General features: G+C 33.8%; 1 protein-coding gene and 1 long non-coding RNA gene across 9 annotated transcripts in view; both read right to left on the bottom strand.

Moving 5' to 3' along the window:
* LOC115215824 (protein lev-9-like) overlaps positions 1-24,000 on the bottom strand; it is a 1,149,105-nt gene that overhangs the window by 377,840 nt on the left and 747,265 nt on the right. For all 8 annotated transcript variants that reach the window (XM_036505906.1, XM_036505907.1, XM_036505908.1 and 5 more), the window contains one exon: positions 23,033-23,056. In XM_036505906.1, coding sequence (XP_036361799.1) covers positions 23,033-23,056 — 24 coding nt within the window. The remainder of the gene's footprint in view (positions 1-23,032; positions 23,057-24,000) is intronic.
* Positions 3,496-11,831, bottom strand: LOC118764825. Its single transcript, XR_005000643.1, has 3 exons — positions 11,817-11,831; positions 11,072-11,076; positions 3,496-3,619 (listed from the first exon to the last, which is right to left on the bottom strand). It is a non-coding gene; the product is annotated as an uncharacterized LOC118764825 (long non-coding RNA).

Here is a 24,000-nt window from a genome sequence, read left to right as displayed (position 1 = left end):
TATTACTTTAACGTAAGCTGCTCTGACATCTTTGCCTTACTCCTTGCTGCATTTATTTTTACAGAAATGAGTATATGTATGAGTACACACACACACACACACACACACACACACACACACACACACACACGCACGCACACACACACACATGCACCCTTACACACGCAACATCCACAGGCACACATAATGTACAGATACAGGCAAACATATGCACATATATGCGTATGTAAATGTATGTACATATGTGTGTGCATGTGTATACATACATCTATATATATATATATGTATATATACATACATATATATATGTATATATACATACATATATATATACATATATATGTGTATATATATATACATACATATATATACATATATATATGTGTGTGTGTGTGTGTGTGTGTGTGTGTATATTATTCATATGTATGTAGGTATGCATTTACGCATATATACATAGGTGCATGACATGAGCATAAAAAGACAGGAAGATAGAACACAGTCGGTATCAGGAATCTAGTGAGGATAACAAGGACTGAGGAAATGGAAATTACAAGAGGCTGGTAGTAAGATTTTCAGATTTTAAAGAGAAATATATATCTATATACAAACCTGTTAAGGGTTACACTTGTACACTTAAGATGTCATTAAACATAGTTATGTAAACACATTAAGATACACACATGGACACATTTATGTGCAGAAATGAACTTAGATCTATACGTACAAATTTAGGAGGTGAGCTGCATGGTACAGACTCAATTTAATTCCTGCTCTCCATTAAATACTTATACATAAACATCTATACATCCATAAATACACATACACAACACACACACACACACACACACACATATATATATATATATATATATATATATACAAACACATACATATGTATGTATATACACACATTGCATATATATATATATGTGTGTGTATGTGTGTATGCATGCGTATGTATATATATATATGAATGTATGTATATGTGTGTGTATATATATATATATACATACACACATATACATACATGCACTCACACACATACATACACAGATGCATCTAAATATATCAAACTACAAAAGAAGAAAAACTACCAAATACTAACTGAAAAAGAAAGGTGAGTTTAAATTTCATTCCTCTCTTTTTTTCCTTCGTCATAAATGCCTTCCTAAGTATACACAAACAGAGCAAAGCAACACACAAACCATACACACACACACACACACCAAATCAAAATCACCTAAGTACACGCATTAAGCCTATTCATAATATAAAAAAATAACGAAACAAATCCTGTGTGCATATGCGCAAAGACATGCACGCATGCATTAACATGCATATGCATTAGCTCTGACGGGTTTAATCACAAGTGCACACGTACACGGTCATGCACATAGGCACATACACACACACACACACCAGAATTGATTGAAATGTCACTGTTTTCATCACTAAAGCAACTCTGTGGAAATAAATTCCATTCAACGATGTTGTTAAATCTCCAAAAAGAGGTAATAAAGTGTCATACTTTATTGACCACATATGCAAGCCCACACACAAAATCATATATATATATATATATATATATATATATATATATATATATATATATATATGTATATGTGTGTGTGTGTGAGCATGTATGTGTCTAAATATATCTCATTTATATATATATGCCATTATATAAGTAAGAGTACATAAACATGTGTGTGTGTGTGTATATACATATATATATATATATATATGTGTGTGTGTGTGCATATATATAAGCATATATGTTTGTCTGTATATATATGTATGTATATATGTATGTGTGTGTATGTATGTCAGTTTATATATAAATATGTTTGTGTGAATAGATATATATATATGTTTATTCATGTGAGTATGCTTTTATATATACAAACACACACACACATATATATAGATAGATATATATACACATGTGTGTATGAGTGTGTATGTATATATATTATATATATATATATATATATATATATATATAATATATATATATATATATATATATATATATATATATACAAGCATACCCTGTATCACATTCCTGAAAATCTTTACATAATTCTGTAAAGCCAAACCTGTTTTCGATAAACCTACATCTTGTTACATGAGAGAAGTCAAAGTACATGGAAATCAATGTAAAATATGTTGTTTTACAGATTTCCATGTTATGGCATCAATTACATAAATGCACTGCCTCTATAATAGGGTATGGGTCAGGAGCATCTACCTCCAAGGTAATGGTGACAATGAATCACCACCAACATCACTGTTGCCCTTGTCATCATCATCATTTATTTTTCTATCTATGTCAGTATGGGTAGGATGGGTTGTTAATTTTCAACTTTATTCTACTTTGAAATTGCAGCTCTCTTGGATGGATCAAGGAACACATCTCACTCATACCTTTCATTTTCATAGCGTTGTAAATATTTGGATGTTCTTCTTGGCAGCAAATACTTTACAAAGTGTACTGACTGCATGTGACTGTGACACCAGCACTGAAGAGGTTCCCACGTTCTCAGGAAGACAAGAATCTCCACTCCTTTCTACATTGTCTCTACTCTGTTCCTTTGCCAACACCATGGTCAGAGGCAGCCGTGGCAGTGGTATCATCATCGTCAGTAGATATCCACTTTTCCATACTTGGGACAGAGTTTGTAGAAGTGGATTTTCTAAGACTGGATGCTTTTCCTGCTCCAACCATCACCTATTTCCACGTAAGGCTATATTTTCCCCATGACCAGACATGTTTTCACAGGAGATTGGAAAAAAATGACACCACTTTCATCACAGTAAGACTCATTTACAAATTCACAACCATCACATGATGTTGTAAGTCTTGTGCAGAAAGAGTACAAGCGCAGACACAAGGTAGCCCAAAACCTTCACTGGCTACTATGCCAGAAGTATGGATATGAGCTAATGGATGCTTGGTACCGACATACACTAAAAAATGTAATGGATGAAAAGGGGAAAGCAAAAATCCTCTGGGACTCAAATTTAGGAGGTGAGCTGCATGGTACAGACTCAATTTAATTCCTGCTCTCCATTAAATACTTATACATAAACATATATACATCCATAAATACACATACACACACACACACGCACACACACACACACACACATATATATATACATACACATATACATATGTATGTATATACACGCATTGTGTATATAGATGCATATATATATATATACATATATATATAGAGAGAGAGATGTATGTAAATAGTGTGTGTGCATGTATTTGGTAGTAGTAGATAAAGAGAATAAAAAGTGCTAGATAATTGACTTTAAAGTCACAAATGATAAAAGAATTAATATGAGAGGTATAGAAAAAATAGCAAAGTACCAGGACCTAGTTATTGAATAACAGAGACTAAGGAAAGTGTGGGTAAAATGTATCCCAGTAGTTATAGGTGCATTGGAAACAATCCCTAAAGACCTGAACAGATAAAATAGAGGAAATAGGCATAAAACCCAGTTTAGTACAGCTCCAGAAAACAGTGTTATTAGGGACATCTAGGATACTTCAGAGGGTTCTTGGCATCTAAGCCTATTTGTTGTAGTCCAATGTTAGGATTCTTTCCTTTTCCAACAGTTGAAGGTAGTAATAATAATAATAATGATAATAATAATAATAATAATAATAATAATAATAAAATGCCCTGATGCAGTACCAGGAAGTGGCTCTCATGGCTTCTGATCTTAACTGATTGGAAGTGTTATCATGTACATTGTTTTGTCTTGGTATAAAAGATGGGCTACAGCAAATATTCTGCTCAATACCACAGATTTGCTTGTCAGTTGTTTGACCTTAACCAGTTGAGCAAGTCCCTTAGTGGCTGACGATATGTGCATCTCTGATCACGAGCAGAAGTAGTGGGGGAGCATCATAGCCATGTGTTGAGAGGGATTCTTTGGGGTTTGAATAGTTTACCTCTGGAAACATGGGTGGTTCTTTCAACATCCTTAAACAACCCTTATTCAGGGACCGTTTGAGTGGGATGGGCTACTCAACCTGAAGAAAATTCTAACTGGGCCCCACCTGTAAGGTCATGTGCTGTTTATCTTGATATGAGATCACCATGTCGCGCACATATGGTTGTGATGCATGTGCCTGGTGTACCTTTATCAGACGAGTAGTCATGATGGGTATACTGGGCTTCGTATATTTTACCCCAGTGTCACTTTGATGGCATGAACTGCTCTCTCACTCAATGATAATAATATAATAATAATAATAATAATAATAATAATAAAATGCCCTGATGCAGTACCAGGAAGTAGCTCTCATGGCTGCTGATCTTAACTGATTGGAAGTATTATCATGTACATTGTTTTGCTTTGGTATAAAAGATGGGCTACAACAAATATTCTGCTCAATACCACAGATTTGCTTGTCAGTTGTTTGACCTTAACCAGTTGACCATGTCCCTTAGTGGCTAACGATATGAGCATCTCTGACTATGAGCAGAAGTAGTGGGGGAGCATCATAGCGGTGTGTTGAAAGGAATTCTTAGAGGTTTGGATAATTCACCTTTGGAAACATAGGTGGTTCGTTCAACAGCCTTAATTCTTATTCAGGGACCTTTTGAGCAGGATGGGCTACTCGACCAGAAGAAAATTCTAACTGGGACCAGCCGCAAGGTCATGCACTGTTTATCTTGATATGAGATCACCATGTTGTGCACATATGGTTGTGATGCATGTGCCTAGTGTACCCTAATCAGATGGATAGTCATTCATGATGGGTATACTGTGCTTCGTATATTTTACCCCAATGTCACTTTGATGGCATGCACTGCACTCTCACTCAATAATAATAAAATAATAATAATAATAATAATAATAATAACAATAATAATAGTAATCCTTTCTAATATAAGCACATGACCAGAAATCTTTGGAGAAGGGACTAGTTGATTACATCAACCCCAGTGCTCAACTGTACTTATTTAATAGAACCCAAAATGTAAGGCAAAGTCAACATAGGCAGAATTTGAACAATAATAATAATAATAATAATAATAATAATATTCAGACAAATACATAACAAAAACATCAGGACTTGCAAACACATATAACATACAGAAAATTGCACTACTAGGCACTGCACACATCCTACGCAGAACACTTTCCATACAATAACCATCAGAGCATCACAACAAATCACAGCACATACCCAAGGCACACAGAGCTGCGCTCGGTAGTGAAGTGAAAGCACGCTATAAAAATAAAACTACTGAATAATAATAATAATAATAATAATAATAATAATAATAATAATAACAATAATAATTATGGTGATGATGACAACTGCTGGCACAAGGCCAGCAATTTCAGGGGAGGAGGTACTCAAGTACATTGTCCACTAGTGCTCAACTGTCCCTAATTTTAACAACTCTGAAAATATGAAAGGCAAAGTCAATCTTGGCAAGATTTGAACTCAGAAGGTTAGAACTAGAAGAAATGTTGCAAAGCATTTAGTCTTACGTGTAAAAGATTCTGGCAATTTGCCACCCTAATTAACAAATGTTACAGCTTTTAAAACCTTCAAAAGAATTCTTTATGCTAAAACCAATTTGTTATGCTAAAACAAGTGAGTGTGAGTTATGGCCTACTATCTTGGAAACTTAGTTCCAGAAGACTGGGAAAAGTGAGATGGGTTTTTTTTTAATAGAAATAAGGTCAGTGAATAATGGTCTCTATAGAATTATTTCAGAATAGAAAAACACCTAAGACCAGCAAACCTCGGAAAGTGCAAAGCAATAAATGCATTGCATTATGAGTCTCTAAGAAATGGTCTCAGTTTGACAACATGAAAGGAATGGAATCGTTTTACAGCAGTGAACCATCAAAGAGAAGCAATAGAAAATGAATACTTAATGCATATAAAAAGCATTAAGCATGGCATGTTTCCCCTACCACTACTCATTTTAGAAAAGTAATTAATATGACAAGCATATTAAGTTAAATGTAAGTGTGGCTCAGGGGGATAATGTGGAGGTGGAAGATATTACAGTTAAGGTTGCTCTAAAAACCAACTGTTACAAGAGCTGGAGTGAAATCTTTTTATCAAACTATTTTCTACTATAGGCACAAGGCCTGAAATTTGGGTGGAGAGAGCTAAGTCAATTCCATCAATCCAAATTGTTCAACTGAGATTGGTGGAATTATCAACCCCAAAAGAGATGAATGGCAAAGTTAACCTAGCAGAATTGAACAGAGAATGTAAGGAGCCAGAAGAAATGCTGCTAAGCACTTTGTATAAGCAACAAAAAGTATATGGATAGTAAGTAAGGCATGATCTCATTGAGATGGAATGCTGAGGGTTTGCAGGTTTCTCTCACTGCAGAGTTTATAACAGGTTGGCTATTACAGAGGTCAATAAATCGAAGGCCATCAAGTTGGGTGTGGAGACTGCAGAGGTTGCCTTCAGGTGCCAGCAGATCAGGAAGTGCTACCAGAGATAGTGTTAACTGGACACTAAGTGGGAGTAATCAATCTTGGTTGGACTGCAAGGTGGATTGTTTAAAAACCTGAAGCACTCAATTACCCCAGGAAACATCAATGATGTATCCAGGTAAATCACAGGATGATGTATGTGTGTGTGTTTATATATATATTTTTGTGTTTGTATACAAGTATTCTTATCCAAATGTTACAGCAGTTTGTTTCACATTAAATGAGGAAACAAACATCAAGATTGTAACATCAGAATAACGAAGAACAAGGGCAATACTTTCTAATCATTGTTGAGAATTTCTAACATTAAGATCAGGCCACAGATATAGGTGAGTGGCTTTGTGGTTAGGGTATTTGGCTCACAAACATAAGGTCATGAGTTCGAAAACATATAGCAAATTGTGTCCTTGAGTAAGATACTTTATTTCATGTTGCTCCAGTCCACTAAGTTAGCAAAAGTGAGTGGTACCTGTAATTCAAAGGGTCTGTCTTGTCACATTCTGTGTCATGCTGAATCTCCTTGAGAACTATGTTAAAGACATGCCTGTCGGTAGAGTACTCAGCCTCTTGCACATTGATTTCATGAGCTGGTTGTTCCATTGATCAGATCAACTGCAACCCTCATTGTTGTAACTGACAGAGTGCTGGTACAAATACAAACAAAGGTAGATATTTGTTTAACACTTTAGCATCCAGACTAACCATATCCAGCCCAAACATTCTAACAGTTTCATGTTCAAACAGGCCAGATCTAGCCTCTCACGCCTACTCTACAATATCATTCTGAAAATATGCAACCATGTGACTGAATGCTTAACCCATTAGTATTTAAACCAGACCATATTGTACCCAAATATTCCTAAATATTTTTCTTGTTTTATGCTCTGGTCTTTGACACCTCCCATACAATGTCTTTCTAAAAATAGTCTTTCTAAAAATAAACAATCACATTATCAAAATCTCAAAGCTACAAGGTAACGGATGATTAATTTAAATCAATGTGAATAAATATTACTTTTGACAAAAAAAATCTGAATGCTGAAGGGTTAAAGTTATGAGATAAGGCATAATTAATTAAAAAGAATATAAATAATTATATTTCATTTGACAGAGTAATCTGAATGCTAAAGAGTTAAACCAAATGCATAAACACATTTGCTTAACAAATAATTGTTAGTATTAGATTTATGTTGGTTTTGAGCTGTAGCAGAAGGCACTTTATCAAGGTGACACACACAATAGAACTGAACTCAGAACCATGTGGTTGGGAAGCAAGCATCTTACAACACAGCCACATCTGAATATAGAACACAAATTGTAGAGAGCTTGAGAAGAATTGCTAAACAAAATTAGGATCATTAAGAGGAATGAAAAAGTATGGCTTATATATCTCAATATGATACAGTAATGATGTCCTGGGAAATGTTTTACTATAGAGAAAGCTATGTAGCTACATGTGTTTCAGAAATTCTAAGTGTTGAAATAAAATCCTGAAAAATAACAGAAAACAAACAGAAGAGAAGTGACATAGTAAAATAAACAGACCGAACAAGTTAAAGACTAAAAAAAAATATAAAGTAAAATTAGCCGCCAACATTTCTCAATTTCTAGAATGAAGAATAGCTAAAACAAAATTTATGTATTACTATAAAGAAAATGTAAATTAAGTCGAAAAGGTGTACAGGTTATAATAAAAGAAATAAAGTAAAGCATAGAATTGAGACAGAGACAAGGGAAGTAAATAAATAAATACTTTTTCAGCTAAAACAGCTGTAAAGAATACAGAATATTTGTGGATAATAAAAGAAAATGTGTCAAAACATATCAAGGAAACAAAATAATGAAATGCCATATGTAGCAAGTACGACAAAATAATACTAATGAGACATTTTTTGGAGAAAAGAAACAAACTTGAATATAAAAGAATGAAGAAGGAATACAGTGGTAGCAGATGGAAGAAATAAATGAAATAAAATAAGCTCAAGTCGATTTAAACAAAAGAAAAACCCCAGGCCAGATGGTTTACAGCCTGCAAACTCCACAAGTCGCGTACTTGATAAGACACTTATTTCAGCACATAATATTTGTACTATTAAGGATGCAAATAGAGAACCCGCTATTATGCAGAAAAAAATGGAAAATAGAAGAAACGGTATGGAAGATGATGACTGCAGTTGTAGCATATATTTACTGTTGACGTGGAAACTACAAATGGGGTCTGATAGCTGATGAGATGTATTTTGTTATGGATGTGCAATACCTAATCACATGTATAAAAAATTATGGTACAGCCAATCTGACACTCTCTGCTTGCCACCACTGATTCGAAGCTGACTTATTTGTCATCAAATATTCTAAGAATTCTCACATTCCTTCCCTTCATCTCTCTCTATGTGTGTGAGCATATTTCCCTGTATGTGTTGAGGGAAAGTGCCTGTGTCAATCATTTTAAATTGATAAATTGTAATGACTGTCTCTCAATTTCTATTTGTATGTGTATATTTTAGTGCATTTGTGTGTGTTTGCTTCAAGCACCAAAAAATACTGTCACAGAAACAGGCCAAATGTCCTGCTAAGCATGCCAAATTATTAGCATTCAAACAGCTGTGCCCAAGTGTTTCATTCTCCTAATTACAGACAAACTACAACTATGATGATGAAGATTCTGTGCAACATGTGACTTGTGTACCAATGAAACAATATTTCACAATGGCAGAAATAGGAAAAACTTAGTAATTAGAGCTATCAGCTATTGAAAGACTGGAATTGGATAAGGACCAATGCTATTTTCTTTTCAGTCTGTAATTTCTTGAGACCCATTGTTTATCATAAAACACAGCACTTCTTAAATATTGATTTCATTGTACACATTGCTGATGGTTTATTAAACATTTAACCATATAGGATAGCTTCAATATTAATTATTAATTTTATAATTGTACCCACTTCCCCTGATAATTAAATAGCATCTTTGAAGCTCCTAAATTTAATGGGAAAATTTTCCAAAATTTACAAAGTTCACATAGTTTAGTCTTTGAAGGCTGTATAAACTTCATTATATAATACAATGACTATGAGGTGTATATACTCAGAAATATAAGTGTAAATGTATATGCTCAGAAATATAAGTGTAAATGTATTTAAACTGATTTCATAGAATTAGAAATATATATATTTACACTTATATTTCTAATTCTATGAAATCAGTTTGGCTGGTGGTAATAAGAGTTCTTGTCAATATTTATTTATCTCCATTGCATTTTTACCTTTTCTAGTTAACTCCTTTCACACAGTCCATTACTATATCATCAACCATCTGCTGATATTTGTTGCATTTCTGCCATGTACAACTCTTTAACACAACTTTTCCCATTCTCAACTCTTTTTCGATCCATCTTTTACGATTTTGAGTGAAAATTGGAAACAGAGGGCTTTATCATAGCATTATAGCTGCCCTGGATCAGTGTCTGCCCACCAGATATTATCAAGCCAACATTCTTAAAAACGATGCTGATTTGTCCTATTGTTTTTGTGGTACAACCAGAAAACAATCGATAACCTCTGATCATCTCTGGCTGCTCTATGTTAGCTTCATATAAGTATGGTAATTGCCATGATGAACTTGGTCAGTATTTGAATTGGATAATATGCCATCAGCTTGGACTCCCATATGAGAAAAAATAGAGGGTATATAAACTTGCCAAAGAAGCACAAAATAAATGCCTAAACCATCTTTGGGACTTTTGTATTCCATTTGATCAAGCTATTCAAGCCAACAGACCAGATATTGTGGTGGAAAAAAATTACATTAACAAAGTATGTTCGCTCATAGATATGTAAATCCCTACTGGTGCTAACATGACTGTGGAAACATTTGAAGAACCTTGAAATAGAGGTCTTGATGATGTGGCGTCTGAAAAAAGCAACTGTGCCTGTGAACTTTGACACTTTGGGGTCAATACCAAATGACATTCTTCAATACAACATCAAGAAACCCGAAAGTATCAGAAAAACGAAAATTGTTCCCCTGGACACAACCCACATCCCACCAAAATACAATCTACCTGAAAATATTTGTATCATTTCAAATCTTTCAAAATCACAAATATTAAAATAAATTTTAAGGAAAATCTTAATTTTTAGTATTTGGTCTCCTTTCTCTGAAATATATATCATTGTTACACATAAGAAATGCCTAACTGATTTTTGTGGTTTGTGGGTGAGATTAGGAATATCTTGTATGAAATAAAACGACATACTACTACTACTAGTAATGGTTTCAACTTTCATCACAAGGCCAGAAATTTCAAGTGAGCGGGTAAATCAATTACATTGACCCCAGTGCTCAACTGGTACGTGTTTTATTGATCTTGAAAGGATGAAAGGCAAAGTTGAGTGCAGCAGAATTTGAAAATAGCCAGAAGAAATACTGCTAAGAATTTTGCCCTATGTCCTAATAGTTCTGCCAGCTCACCACCTTACTACTACTGATAATAATAATAAAAGCAATTGTTTTTAATTTAGGCATGAGGCCTGCAAGGGTTAGTCAATTACATGGACCCCAATATATGACTGGCACTTTATTTTATTGACCCCTGAAAGGATGAAAGGTAAAGTTGACCTTGGCAAGATTTAAGAAACTGGAAGAAAAGCCACTCAGCATTTTGTTTGATGCTTATGATTTTGCCTGTTGCTGTTTTAAAAGTCTTTTCTATTATAGGTACAAGGCATGAAATTTTAAGAGAGAGGGCTAGTTGATTAACATTGATCCCTATGCTCAGCTGGTACTTATTTCATCAACCCCAAAAAGATGAAAGCTAAAGTTGACTTTGGCTGAATTTGAACTCAGAACATAAAAAAGAACAAAATGCTGTTAAGCATTTTGCTCCTTGTGCTGGTGATTCTGTCAGCTCACTAACTTGTGCTGCCTTCATAATAATAGCAATAATAATAAGTTCAAATTATAAGCAATTTTAAGGGAAGGGGTTTCGTCAATTACATTGAACTCAGTGCTCAACTGAAACTGTGTTTTAACAATTCCAGAAGAATGAAAGGCAAAGTTCACGTTGTTGGTATTTGAACTCAGAAGAGCTGGAAGAAATGTTATTAAGCATTCAACTAATGCACTACAATTCTGCCAGCTCACCTTATTAATAATAACAATAGTAATAATAATCAACATAATAATAGTGATTTCACATTTTGGCACAAGGCCAGTGAATTTGAGGAAAGGAGTATGTTAATTACATCAATCCCAGTGCTCAACTGGAACTATTTCATCAATCTCAAAAGGATGAAAGGTGAAACTGACCGCAAACAAATTTGAACCCAGAACAAAAAGATGGATGAATGCCGCTAAGCATTTTTCCCAGCATGCTAATGATTCTGCCAGCTTGCTACCTTACTCATCATAATAATAATGATAATAGCCCTTTCTACAATAGGCACAAGGCCTGAAATTTCATGAGAAGGGAACAGCCAATTACAGCAACCCTAGTGCTCAACTGGTGCTTTCATCTGAAAGGACGAAAGGAAAAGTCAGCTCCAGCAACATTTGAACTCAGAATGTAAAGTCAGGTAAAACGCCACTAAGTATTTTGCATGGCATGCTAATGATTCTGCCAGTTCATCAACTTAATAATAATGATAATAATAAATACGAAGATCTGGAAAAAAGAAATAATTTGAATGAAAAATCCGAAAACAGAAACAAATCCTTATAATGACAGTTGCTTTAGGTATGGTTGAAAACCATGCAGAAGAGTATATAACCAAAACCTGATGACTTACAAATACAACATACCGAAAATAGCATTACTAGGCTCATCACACATTTTATGTAAAGCATTTTCTATAAAGTAGAAACAACAATACCGAAATAAACCATAGCACATGCCCAATGCCCACAGAGCTGTTGCTCAGTAGTGCAGTGAAAGCACGCAATAAAAATAAGAATACTAAATAATAATGATAACGATGGTGATGATGATGATGATGATAATTTATTCTGCAGGTGTGAGCCTTTGTATTTGTAAGGTTGTAGGGGAAGGGAAAACTCAGGAAGAAGTTACGATGTTTATATTTTTCCAAAGGAAAGGCTATTCTATGCAATACCAACTGTGAAATAGCATAACAAGGGGGAATATAATATGCTCAGTCTTAGTAGACAACAGTGTTACTTCAAAAAAACAGTATGATAATATTCACGTATACATAGACATACTTGTGATCACAGATATGCCAACCTACAGAATGCTGCCAAAAAAAAAAAAAGAAAAGGAAAGTAACCCTCAATAAATATATAAAAAAACAATTATATTGTGTAAATTGCTCCTTAAAGATTTAAAGATAAAATAATATTTACATCAACTCTTTGATATAGGTTCCAGATGTGTCTATATGTATTTTTGTTGCAAATTCCTAGAGATAGTGGAAAGACAAAAGACACACATGATGTATGAATGCTGATGTGTGTGTATGTATATATATATACACACATATATGTATAAACACAATTTACATATGCATGTAAATATATACATACACACACACATATATATATACAAACAATTTACACACACTTGAGCTGAATAAATAATGTGTGTATATATATATAATATACACACATGCAATGACATACACACTCATATATATATATATATATATATATATATATACACACACACACATTATTATTATTATTATTATTATTATTATATATATATACATGCACACAGATATGTGTGTGCATATGTACCACACACACATACATGTTATGTGTTTCTATGTTGGTATATGTAGCAAAAAAAAAAAAATCAATACATGACATTAACTTATAAGGAAATACAGGCATCCATGCTTTTGGAGTATGTTGCGTGAATGCATATATACACCTGCTTATAAAATTGTACTGATCAGCATCTATGAAATTATGAGCACACTTGTGCACATGCTTAAGCTGATAGACTTCACATGCATGTATCTCTTAGGAATTTTATTGCTGAATAACATGAAGAAGCTGTTTTCATGTTTAAAACGCCCCCATTCCCTTAACTAACCGTATTCTATTTGTGGACTTTAACATTTAACTTTGACCACATATATATCCAATGGAAAGACACTCAACATCATATCGCAGTTAACTCTGTGGCCTCTTTTCTTCCAGTCCACTGTTTTTTAATATATTTTCGGTATGTATTTTCATCAAACAACGCTGTGCATTCATACTGTTGTTTTTGTTGTTAAAGTAGCAATTAATACAAGATTTAGATGAAGCTATGTAGCTTGGGATTTTTGTTATCATTGTTGTTGCTGTTGTTACTGTTATTGCATTTAAATTTTAGAATTTATCACTTTTGCTATTCAACTTTATATATTTAGATACGGAAATCTAAAAATGAGATACTTAACAATTTAGATATAGCAATGTTGTATGGAATATTTAGAGCAACAACCTAGAGAATTAATGTGGTTGTATTTATGAATTAATATAATGCCGTGGTATTTATAAATTAATGTAAATTAATGAATAGAATACAAAGACAGGGTTTGGGGAATTTTTGTGATTCGAATTTAGGAAGTTATCTGTTAAAATAAACAGAGAGAGTCAGTATATGGTGGATCACCTTGTTAGAAATAGCAAGTAAAACTCAATAAAAATTATAAGGATATATTAGATAATGTAGTCTTAGTAATAGTATGTTTGGAGGAAAGTATGTGGGGAAAAAAGAAAAAGGTTTGATATTTCTGGCTTGAATGCCTTTGATCATAGATCAGCTGAATTAGATTTCATATGGGAATAAACAAAAACAATAGTTGTAGTAACAGTAGTTGGGATAGCAAGAGGAGGAGAAGAAAAAGGATGAACAAGAAGGAAAGAGGTAAGTGGAGGAAGAGGTAGTGGATAAGGAGGAGAAATTTGAAAAGAAGAAAAAAAATTGAAGAGGAGGGAGAAGAAAAATAGCGCCAGCAGTAACAGTATTTGTAATAGCAGGAGGAACAGCAATAACAGCTTTTGTTTGAATATCATGGGACTGTAAACAGGAGTATTGGAACAGCTTCACAGATAAACAATAGTGAGATCAATCTTAGTCTATGGCTCTATTTATATAAATGTATTACACTTCAAGATGATATCTATGAAAACATAAAGAGAAATTTAAATAAAAAGTTAATTATTGCCATCCAAAGAATACAACCTAAAATGTGTCATTTATATACTCTGACATCAGAATCGTGATAATCATCATCATTGTTTAACATCTGCGTTTCCATGCTTACATGGATCTGACAGGATCTATTGAAGCAGATTTTCTTATAGCTGGATTTCCCACTTGTTTCCTATTTATCAGAAGAGACAGATTTTGTTTTGAAATGTAACTGGCGAGTGTAGATCACTGACAAAGCCTTAGAAAATCAAAATGCATTTGGCATTCTTGGAAATCACTGCCAAGACAATTGGATGACTTTTTCACCTTGCTTCAATGAATATTGTGTTTTTAAGACAGTATGTCTACAAAGAAGTATTCTCTCAAATGAAATTCTAAAGCATTATACCTCTCAATGGGGTATATATATTAAGTAGGCTACATAGATCATTATCATCATCATCATCATCATCATCATCAACAATTAGTGTCTGTTTTCCATGCTGGCATGGGTAAGAAGATTTGACTAGAACTGGAAAGCTGGGGAGCTGCACCAAACTTAGTCTGTTTTGAGCTGGATGCCCTTCCTAATGTCAACCACTTCATAGAATGTACTGGGTGTTTTTACCTGTCACTGATGGCTATATAAATTTATTCATTAAAACAACTATAGAAAATATTAAAATTTACACATCATGACTTCTTTTAAAGATGAATCTACAACAAAATTGGCACTCCATCAATTACGATGACAAGTGATCCAGCTGATCTAATCACTGGAACAGCCTACTTGTGAAATTAATGTGCAAGTGGCAGAGCAATACATAGATGCATATATCATTAATGTAGTTCTCAAGAAGATTCAGTATGACACAGAATATGACATGGTTGGCCTTTCGAATTACAGCTACAACTCATTTTTGCCAGCTGATTGGTCTGGAGCAACATGAAATAAAGTGTTAAGACACAACACGCAATTGGGAATCGAACTCATGAATTTACAATCATGAACCAAATATCCCTCACCACTAAGCTACATGCCTTCATTAAAATCTACAACAACTGTGTATATAAATCTTTAGTTAAATATATTCAATGAGAATACTATATTCTGAATTTATATTGAGTGATCTATTATATCAAAGTATTAATACTATTAAAGTATTTATATATTTAATACGAGCGATTATATATATATATATATATATATGTTTTTTTAATAATATATTATTATTAATATTAGGAAATCAATATCAAAACTCCTCAGAAAGATATACACGTGTGAAAAATAATTGTTGTATTAAAAATATATAAATATGTATATAAATATATGTAAATATGTACAAGTATAAATATGTAATGTATATGACAGTTTAAAAGTTTTGAATTAATTATTTAAAGCATCTTATGATCGTTTCACAGAAGAGTTAACCCTATAATGAAATCCTATATTGATAAGCATTTATAGACAACGTGTATATAAATAGGTACATCTTCTCTGAGGAATGGTTAACAAGTTGTGAAACAGATTTTCAAGAAACTCCCATAATTTTTCCACAAATTATTGAAGGAATGTGCCAACATACTTATTTCACCTGCAGGTAAAATTTTAAAATATTTAAATTTACTTCACTTCTTTTGATTTATGCAGTGCTTAAATTAATTTAATTTATGATGAGCTGTCAAAAACAGGTATATGCAAATTAGGTTATCCAGTAATGTGTTTGTGTGTGTGTGTTTGTATGTGTGTGTGTGTGTATGTATGTATGTAAGTGTATGAATGTGTGTGTGTGCCTATTTCCTTGTCTACTCTACTTGTAAATATCACCATTATACAAGCAATATCCTCTGTTTGTAATATTATCTTGCTCTACAACTCATTAACCATTTAACCAATTAACTGTTTGATCATTTGATTTATCATTCAGTTAATCAATCAATAAGCTAGGTCCAGTGGAGTCATTTCACCATCATTCTTAACCTCCTTAATGCCATTCCTTGCTATTCCAGTTCTATCTAAAAAGGGCATGTCACTGATGTTGCAATGCCTGATTTTGCATCAAGAATTTTGCAAACCAAATTGAAAATGAAATATAAAAAGACAATATCCCATAAAACCATATAAAGAAACATAACATCAATATACATTAACCACAATACATAAGTACCTTCATGCAACTATATACTGTACATTATCTTCAGAAGACAACTTGGAGCCCGTTTATTCTGGCATAAGCAACCATATACACTCTCTCTATACGGACGCATGTATATATGTATTTTTGTATTTAAATAATGAGTAGTCAAGAGTTGTGCTAGCACTTTAGTGTAATGTTTTGCCAGGCTTTATGGTTTACAGAGATACATCATTCAAATTCAGTATCTTCCATATTTTATTTACATACAGACATATATATATGCTCACCCATGCCAGCATGAAAGGCAGATGTTATACGATGATGATGATGATTTTATATCATCATCATCATCATCATCATCGTTTAACGTCCGTTCTCCATGCTAGCATGGGTTGGACGGTTCGACCGGGGATCTGGGAAGCCAGAAGGCTGCACCAGGCTCCAGTCTTATCTGGCAATGTTTCTACATCTGGATGCCCTTCCTAACGCCAACCACTCTGTGAGTGTAGTGGGTGCTTTTTACGTGCCACCTGCACAGGTGCCAGGCGAGGCTGGCAACGGCCACGGTCGGATTGGTGTGTTTTATGTGCCACCGGCACGGAAGCCAGTCGAGGCGGTGCTTTTATATATATATAATTAATATAGACAGCATTGTGCAATGTTTTACCAAAAATGAAAAAGATAATTGTCACTAAATCTGACTAGGGTGTTGAAACACCTACTTCTATGTATGTGTGTGTGTGTGTGTATGTGTGTGTGTGTGTGTGTGCACGTGTGTGCAGGTGCTGCTGTATGGCTCTGTAGTAAGTAGCTTGCTTCCAAATCACATGGTTCAGAATTCAATCTCCCATTGCATGGCACCTTGGCAAGTATCTTCTAACACAGCTTTAGGACAACCAAAGCCTTGTGAGTGGATTTTGTAGATGGAAACGGAAAGAAACCTGTTGTATATATATATGCGTGTTTGCGTGTGTGTGTGTGTCTTTGTACATGTGTTTGTTCCCCAACTACCACTTGACAGCCGGTGTTGGTGTGCAAAGTGGCTGGGTTCCTTTTGAGTGCTGGATCTCATAGAGGCAAAGTGGCTGAGTTCCTTTTGAATGTTGTGCCTCATGGAGGTAATGAATGAAATCTTTGGTATTATGTCATGCTTGAGAAGAAGACCCATCAAGTCGACTGTGTATGACATTGATGTTGTCAAGACAAAAGAACAGATGCACTACACACACATATCTTCTTCAAAATTTCCAGCCCACCCCTGGACCATCATATGCAGCAGTTCTGCTTAATTTTAGCTTATAAAAACTCTTTTTTTTTTTGGAAGGAAGAAAAGAAGAAGCACGGCTTAAAGTGACTACAACCCAACATAGTTAGTTGTCTTTTTATTAATCATCAGACAAAAGTATAAATACAAAAATGAATTATTATGATTTTACCTGTAAAACTGTGAGACTCTAAACTAGAGAAAATGTCTGAGCAAATCACTAACTTCTAAACCAGCAAGTCAGTTGATTTACATTGATATAACTTACAAGTTCTCTTTAGTTCGATGTTGGAGAGGATGGTCAGAGCTAATTAGATTAACTACCAGATAATAACGGCCAACTCTAACATATATTTAAAGATATTGATGAACATTACTATAGTACGTCTTTGATTGAAATTGATATTTCTCTCTGGTTCTCATTTATTAAAATAAAACCAAAATTGTGGTGTAGTTGCTAATGAGCAATGGAGTTAGATGGATGCAAGTACCAGTGAGATTAAATAGTGTCTATAATTTATCTTCACAAATACAACACATTTTACAGTCCTGTCTGTTTATTTAGACACCGACAGCTAAATACTAATGAATTAACTAATTACTTCCTCCTTTAACTTCTCTTTTTATTTTTATTGTTGTTGTCGTCATCATTGCTATTATTTTAAATGTTTAATGTTCTTTCCTAATCAAAGACTTCCATTTGTTGTTCCTTTCTATGCTGGGCCAACAGAGGTTATTGAAACCCAGCATAAAATATAAAGTTTAGTTTTAGGTTCCCAGTTTCTAAGTTACCACTCACTGAAGTTCCTACAGGACAGTGGGATAGTGAATGTAAACATTGAGTAAGTGTTAAGCATAAGACTTTAGCAAACCAACTTAGGTTCAATCCATAGACCAGTCTATATTTTATTAAAAAATTATTCAGATTAATATAAAAGAATTTAGAAATGAAAATCTGTCAAACTTGAAGCACCTCAAGGTAAATGATATTCATTGTGTAATTTTTTGTTTGTGTCCAATTGAATAAATTGTTGCTGCTTCCAGCTTGTGAGCAACCAACATAGAGTTGGCTGTGGGAGAAGCATGTAGTACAGTGATGAAGTCCGACTACCTTGAGGGATTGACCCTGAGATTTGTTAATTGAAATTCCAAAACTTAGTTTGACTGGAAATTGAAGCCTCTTAAATTCAAATAGAACATCTGTAGGAATGAGAGGAAATTTTGGAATAAAGATATTTTCTTCTTTGTGACTACCAGTCATGATTGTTGCCTGTAGGACATGGAAGTAACAATAATATGAGTTCCATTACACAGGCAAGGTGGGTCAAGATTCCTAAGCAACATAATGGGAGCATCCAGCTTTAGTGCCAAGTTATGTGGTGGCAGCTCAGTGGGTTTAAGTGTGTTCAGAAATTCAACAGGGTATTGAACAGCTTGATCTTGATCAGCTATTGTGTGAATTGATGGAAAAGTAATTTCTAACCATTTCATTAGTTGGAGCCAGTATAGTTCCTTTACAAGTCTGTTTACATCAGTGTAATTGACAATCACACATACACTGACACCCACATACACTCTCATGTACACTGACACACACATACACTCACATACATATACTAAGACAGAGACACAGACAAACATTTATGTAATGAACGTGCAAATACACACACACACTCACAGACACATACACTCATTTACAAAATGTGTCATGGTGGTGGTGGCAGTATAAAATGTCCTTTACTACGTGGTACATAATGAATGTGCAAACATACAAACACTCACAGATACATAAACAAAACGTGTCGTTGTTGTGGCATAAAATTTCGTATGTAATGAACTCACAAACACACTCACTGACAGACACATGTACATTCATATGCAAAATGTGTTGTCGTTGTCATCATGGCATAAAATGTCCTTTACTATGTCATACATAATGAATGCGCAAACACTCACACACACACAGTCACATATACAAAATGTGATGCCATCATCGTGGTAGTATAAAATGTTCTTTACTATAGTTGACTACAGAAAGATTATTTTTGACAAAATGTTATATTGTTTTAATCCAAATAGAAATAAAATTTACATGTTGACACTTGCGGGGTCTAATACTATTACCTTATGAAATTTGATTTGATTTGATTTGGTGGAGCTGTTTGAGAATGCATAGGCAATAGATAAACAGAGAGAGACAAAGGATTTTATTTAGAGAGAGATGAAAGCAATAAGAAATTTCTTGATTTATTTTTTAAATAAACATATTAGTGATTAATGTCACTACTTCAACATATTTATCTCTTTTAGAGAGTAGATTTCGCCCCACTTTTGCCTTAGGGGTGGATTAGTAAATGGTGGATAAGTAGTGGGGGGAAGAAATGATCACTGATGATTGGAGTAGACAGCAGAAGTACAGTAAAGATGATAAAATAGACAGGGCAATGGAGAGAGAGGGTCAGACAAAACGTTAGACAGAATAAGAGAGAGAAGAAGACAGATAGAGAAAGATATGAGTGATTGTGTAGGTTGCATGAGTGTTAGGGAGAATGGTAGGTGTAGTGCATGGGGAGAGAATTTAATATATTTAAATAAAGATGACTGACCAGTAGAACTTGTAAGACATATATACACTTATTGATGAAATGGATTCCTGTTCTAAGCATTCATAAAACTGTACTTTCTCATATTTCATATGAAGTATGATGGCTAAAATAGCATTCAATATAGACATTTAGACTCAATTTTTATGGGGAAATGTTCAACATAATTTGTTATGATCAAATTTTTGTTTTGCTTTATGTGTCTCAGGCCAAATGGTATTTATTGCCTCAAGTAAATTTGTTTCTCCTGATGAAGAATTTTACCCACAGTATCCTTTAATGTCTGTTACAATCACAAATGTGTGTGTGTGCGTGTACGTGAGTGTGTGCATGCATGCATGTGTCTTCACTCCTATTTTCAATTATTCCAAGTCTTATTGTAAGGAATAATGTGGTTTTCTGATAAAGATACAAAGCTCCAGCATTGGAATGTAGATAACAAAAACAATATCACATTTTGAATTTGAGAAAAGTCTGGCATGTTTTTTACTGTTCTGCTCACAATTTGTATTTGTAATGTACAAGTCAGCTGGTTTATTTTCTTTTTCTAAAAATCCCAGCTTACCCGGGCTGTTGTTTAGGTATTTACTAATAAAACCTAGTGCACCAATTATTATTGGTATCAATGAGAGTATATATTCTGGATACACGAGGTGTGTTCAAAAAGTATCCTTCCCATAAAAACTGTTGCTGTTTGGGCAAAATCCTTTGAGTGACAGGTAGTGCCACCCTTCCTGCATATGTATGAAAATTTTCATACCAGAAAATGTATCAGTTCCTGGCTATTATGGCTAGAGTACAGGTGTGTATTGCATGCTTGTTGGATGTTCGCTTTTGTACAAGATAATTGAATGCATCGAACTTATGTCGCATCACCAGTGAAGTCTGGGTTGTGTTTTGCACAATCTAGCATGTCCTATGCCAACATTCTCTGCATTTACAAATTCTCTACTAAAATAGGATGAACTGATCCTGTGATTATTTGCAATTTGTAGGCAATTTTCTGGATTGTTACTCAACAGTCTTCTATGACAATTTGCTAAGCCTTCTCAATTGACTCCTCATTTTGGCTTGAGGATGGCCTGCTTGACTGTGTCTCACTCTCCACTGAGATGCAGCTATGTTTGAAGTGGTTGTACCACTCCTTGCTGTGAGTTTTGCCCGTGGCAACATTGCCAAAGGCCTGTTGAATGTTATGAATGGTTTGAGCTTGAGTATAACCAACCTTTTAGCATAACTTGATGCAATATCTCTACTAGACATGTTTCATGAAAGTGAAAATCTCACAAGCATACGCTATACATTCGTACTCTAGGCATAATAGCTGGGAACTGACATGGCCTATTGGGACAAAAATTTTTGCACACAATATTTTCATGCACAAGGTGGAAGGGTGGTGGCACCTCCCACTCAAAGGATTTTGCCCATGTGACATTAGTTTTGATAGTAAAAAATTAAGCCAGATCTTTTTTGAATGCACCTTGTAAAAACTGAAGTTTCAAAACAGTTGACCATAATTATCTTCTTTCCTTTTCCCATCAACTTGTATGTATGTATGTATGTATGTATGTATGTATGTACATATGTACGTATCTATGTACATACATGTATGTATTTATGTATGTATGTATGTACGTATGTGTGTGTATGTATGCACACATGATTGCATGCTTCTTTCTCTTCTTAATTTAAAGTTAATTTTGGCTGACTACCCACTCGGTAGTGAGGTTGTGAAGGAAAGCATCTTGTTTTGTTTATCAATCTTTCAATGCCAAAAATGTCTTGCAAAATTTTATTGTACCAGGTATTGTGATCATATGCAACATGTGAATTAAGGAGTTGCATCCTTCCCCAAGAACCCAAGTTCAGCCATTCCTTTCCTCCTGCTTGGTTGGTACATATCCTGTTACTCCAAAAATATTAAGTATGAAGCTGAAAGTGTATCTTGGGTACTGGATGGGCAAACTCCTCATCAATTGTCCATAGATATATATGTATGTATGTATGTATGTATGTATGTATGTATGTATGTATGTATGTATGTGTGTGTGTGTGTGTGTGTATTTATGTATGTATGTGTGAGTGTATATGTATATATATGTAATTCAGGAAAATTACATTATTTGTAATTTTATAAACATGTTACCAGTTTGAATGTTCACAACAAGTAAATTCACTTGATTACAATCAGAACATTTTTTCACAAAAGTTTAAAACATTATTTGGGGGGAAAATAATTTTTTTAAAAAAGAGGTAATATACTTAATGAAACCAATAACAAATCTTTTGATTTTTTTTATATATATATAGAATCAGTTGCTTTTGACCAAATCTTATACAAACATAAAAAATTTTAAAATAAATAAAAGATTTTTGACTTACATGAATCTTTATTTCTGTTTTTAACTGAAATTAGAAAACAAAATGGAAAAATAAATTCTGTAATACTGTAAAATATATGAAATTTCATTTGTTAAATAAAACATAAATATTATAATATTACAAATCTTAAAAACACATCAAAATACATGAATTATGCTTGATAAGAGAACAATAATATAACAATGTTTCATGGTATTGAATAAGATTTATAGTAGTTCTGGAATAATGATGAACTCTCCCATTGACAATGACATATGAGTGTTCAGCTTTTGCTGAACAACCTGCACAAATGATTTGTTTATAGTGATCAAATGTATGTTCATATACATTAGCTCACTCCCTTGATCAGATCGATGTCGCCTGAACATATGCACAGTGTACCACACATCAGGTGTTGAAGTGATAGCAGAGCAATGTGAGAAAAAGTGTTTATGCTCAAGAACACAATGCACCATTTGGTTTGAGAATTGAAACCATGATGTCGTGATCGTAAATGCAACACCCTAAACACTAGGCTATGCATTCTCACAAAGTAGTTCTAAAATAATAATAATAATAGTAATAATAATAATAATAACAACAACAACAACAACATACAGAAAATAGTACTACTAGGTACCGTATGCATCCTACATAAAACACTTTCAATACAGTAAAAATAAGAGCATCACAACAAACCACAGCACATACCCAAGGCACACAGAGCTGCGCTTGGTAGAGCAGTGAAAGCACATGATAAAAATAAGACTACTGAATAATAATGATAATAATGATAATAATAATAATAATAATAATAATAATAATAATAAGGTCCAGCGAATGCATTTTGCACCAGTGTCTGTTTTGGCAGGTTTCCTACAACTGGATGTTCTTCCCCATGCAAACCACTTTACAGCAGGTACTTCGCATTTTTATTATATATACAACTTATAAACAAGGGCAAAAGAAAAATTATTTTGCCCTTGTTT

This window comes from Octopus sinensis, linkage group LG9 (genome assembly GCF_006345805.1).
Source record: "Octopus sinensis linkage group LG9, ASM634580v1, whole genome shotgun sequence".
Taxonomy (NCBI): Eukaryota; Metazoa; Mollusca; class Cephalopoda; order Octopoda; family Octopodidae; genus Octopus; species Octopus sinensis.
This window is presented reverse-complemented; position numbering and strand designations above follow the sequence as displayed.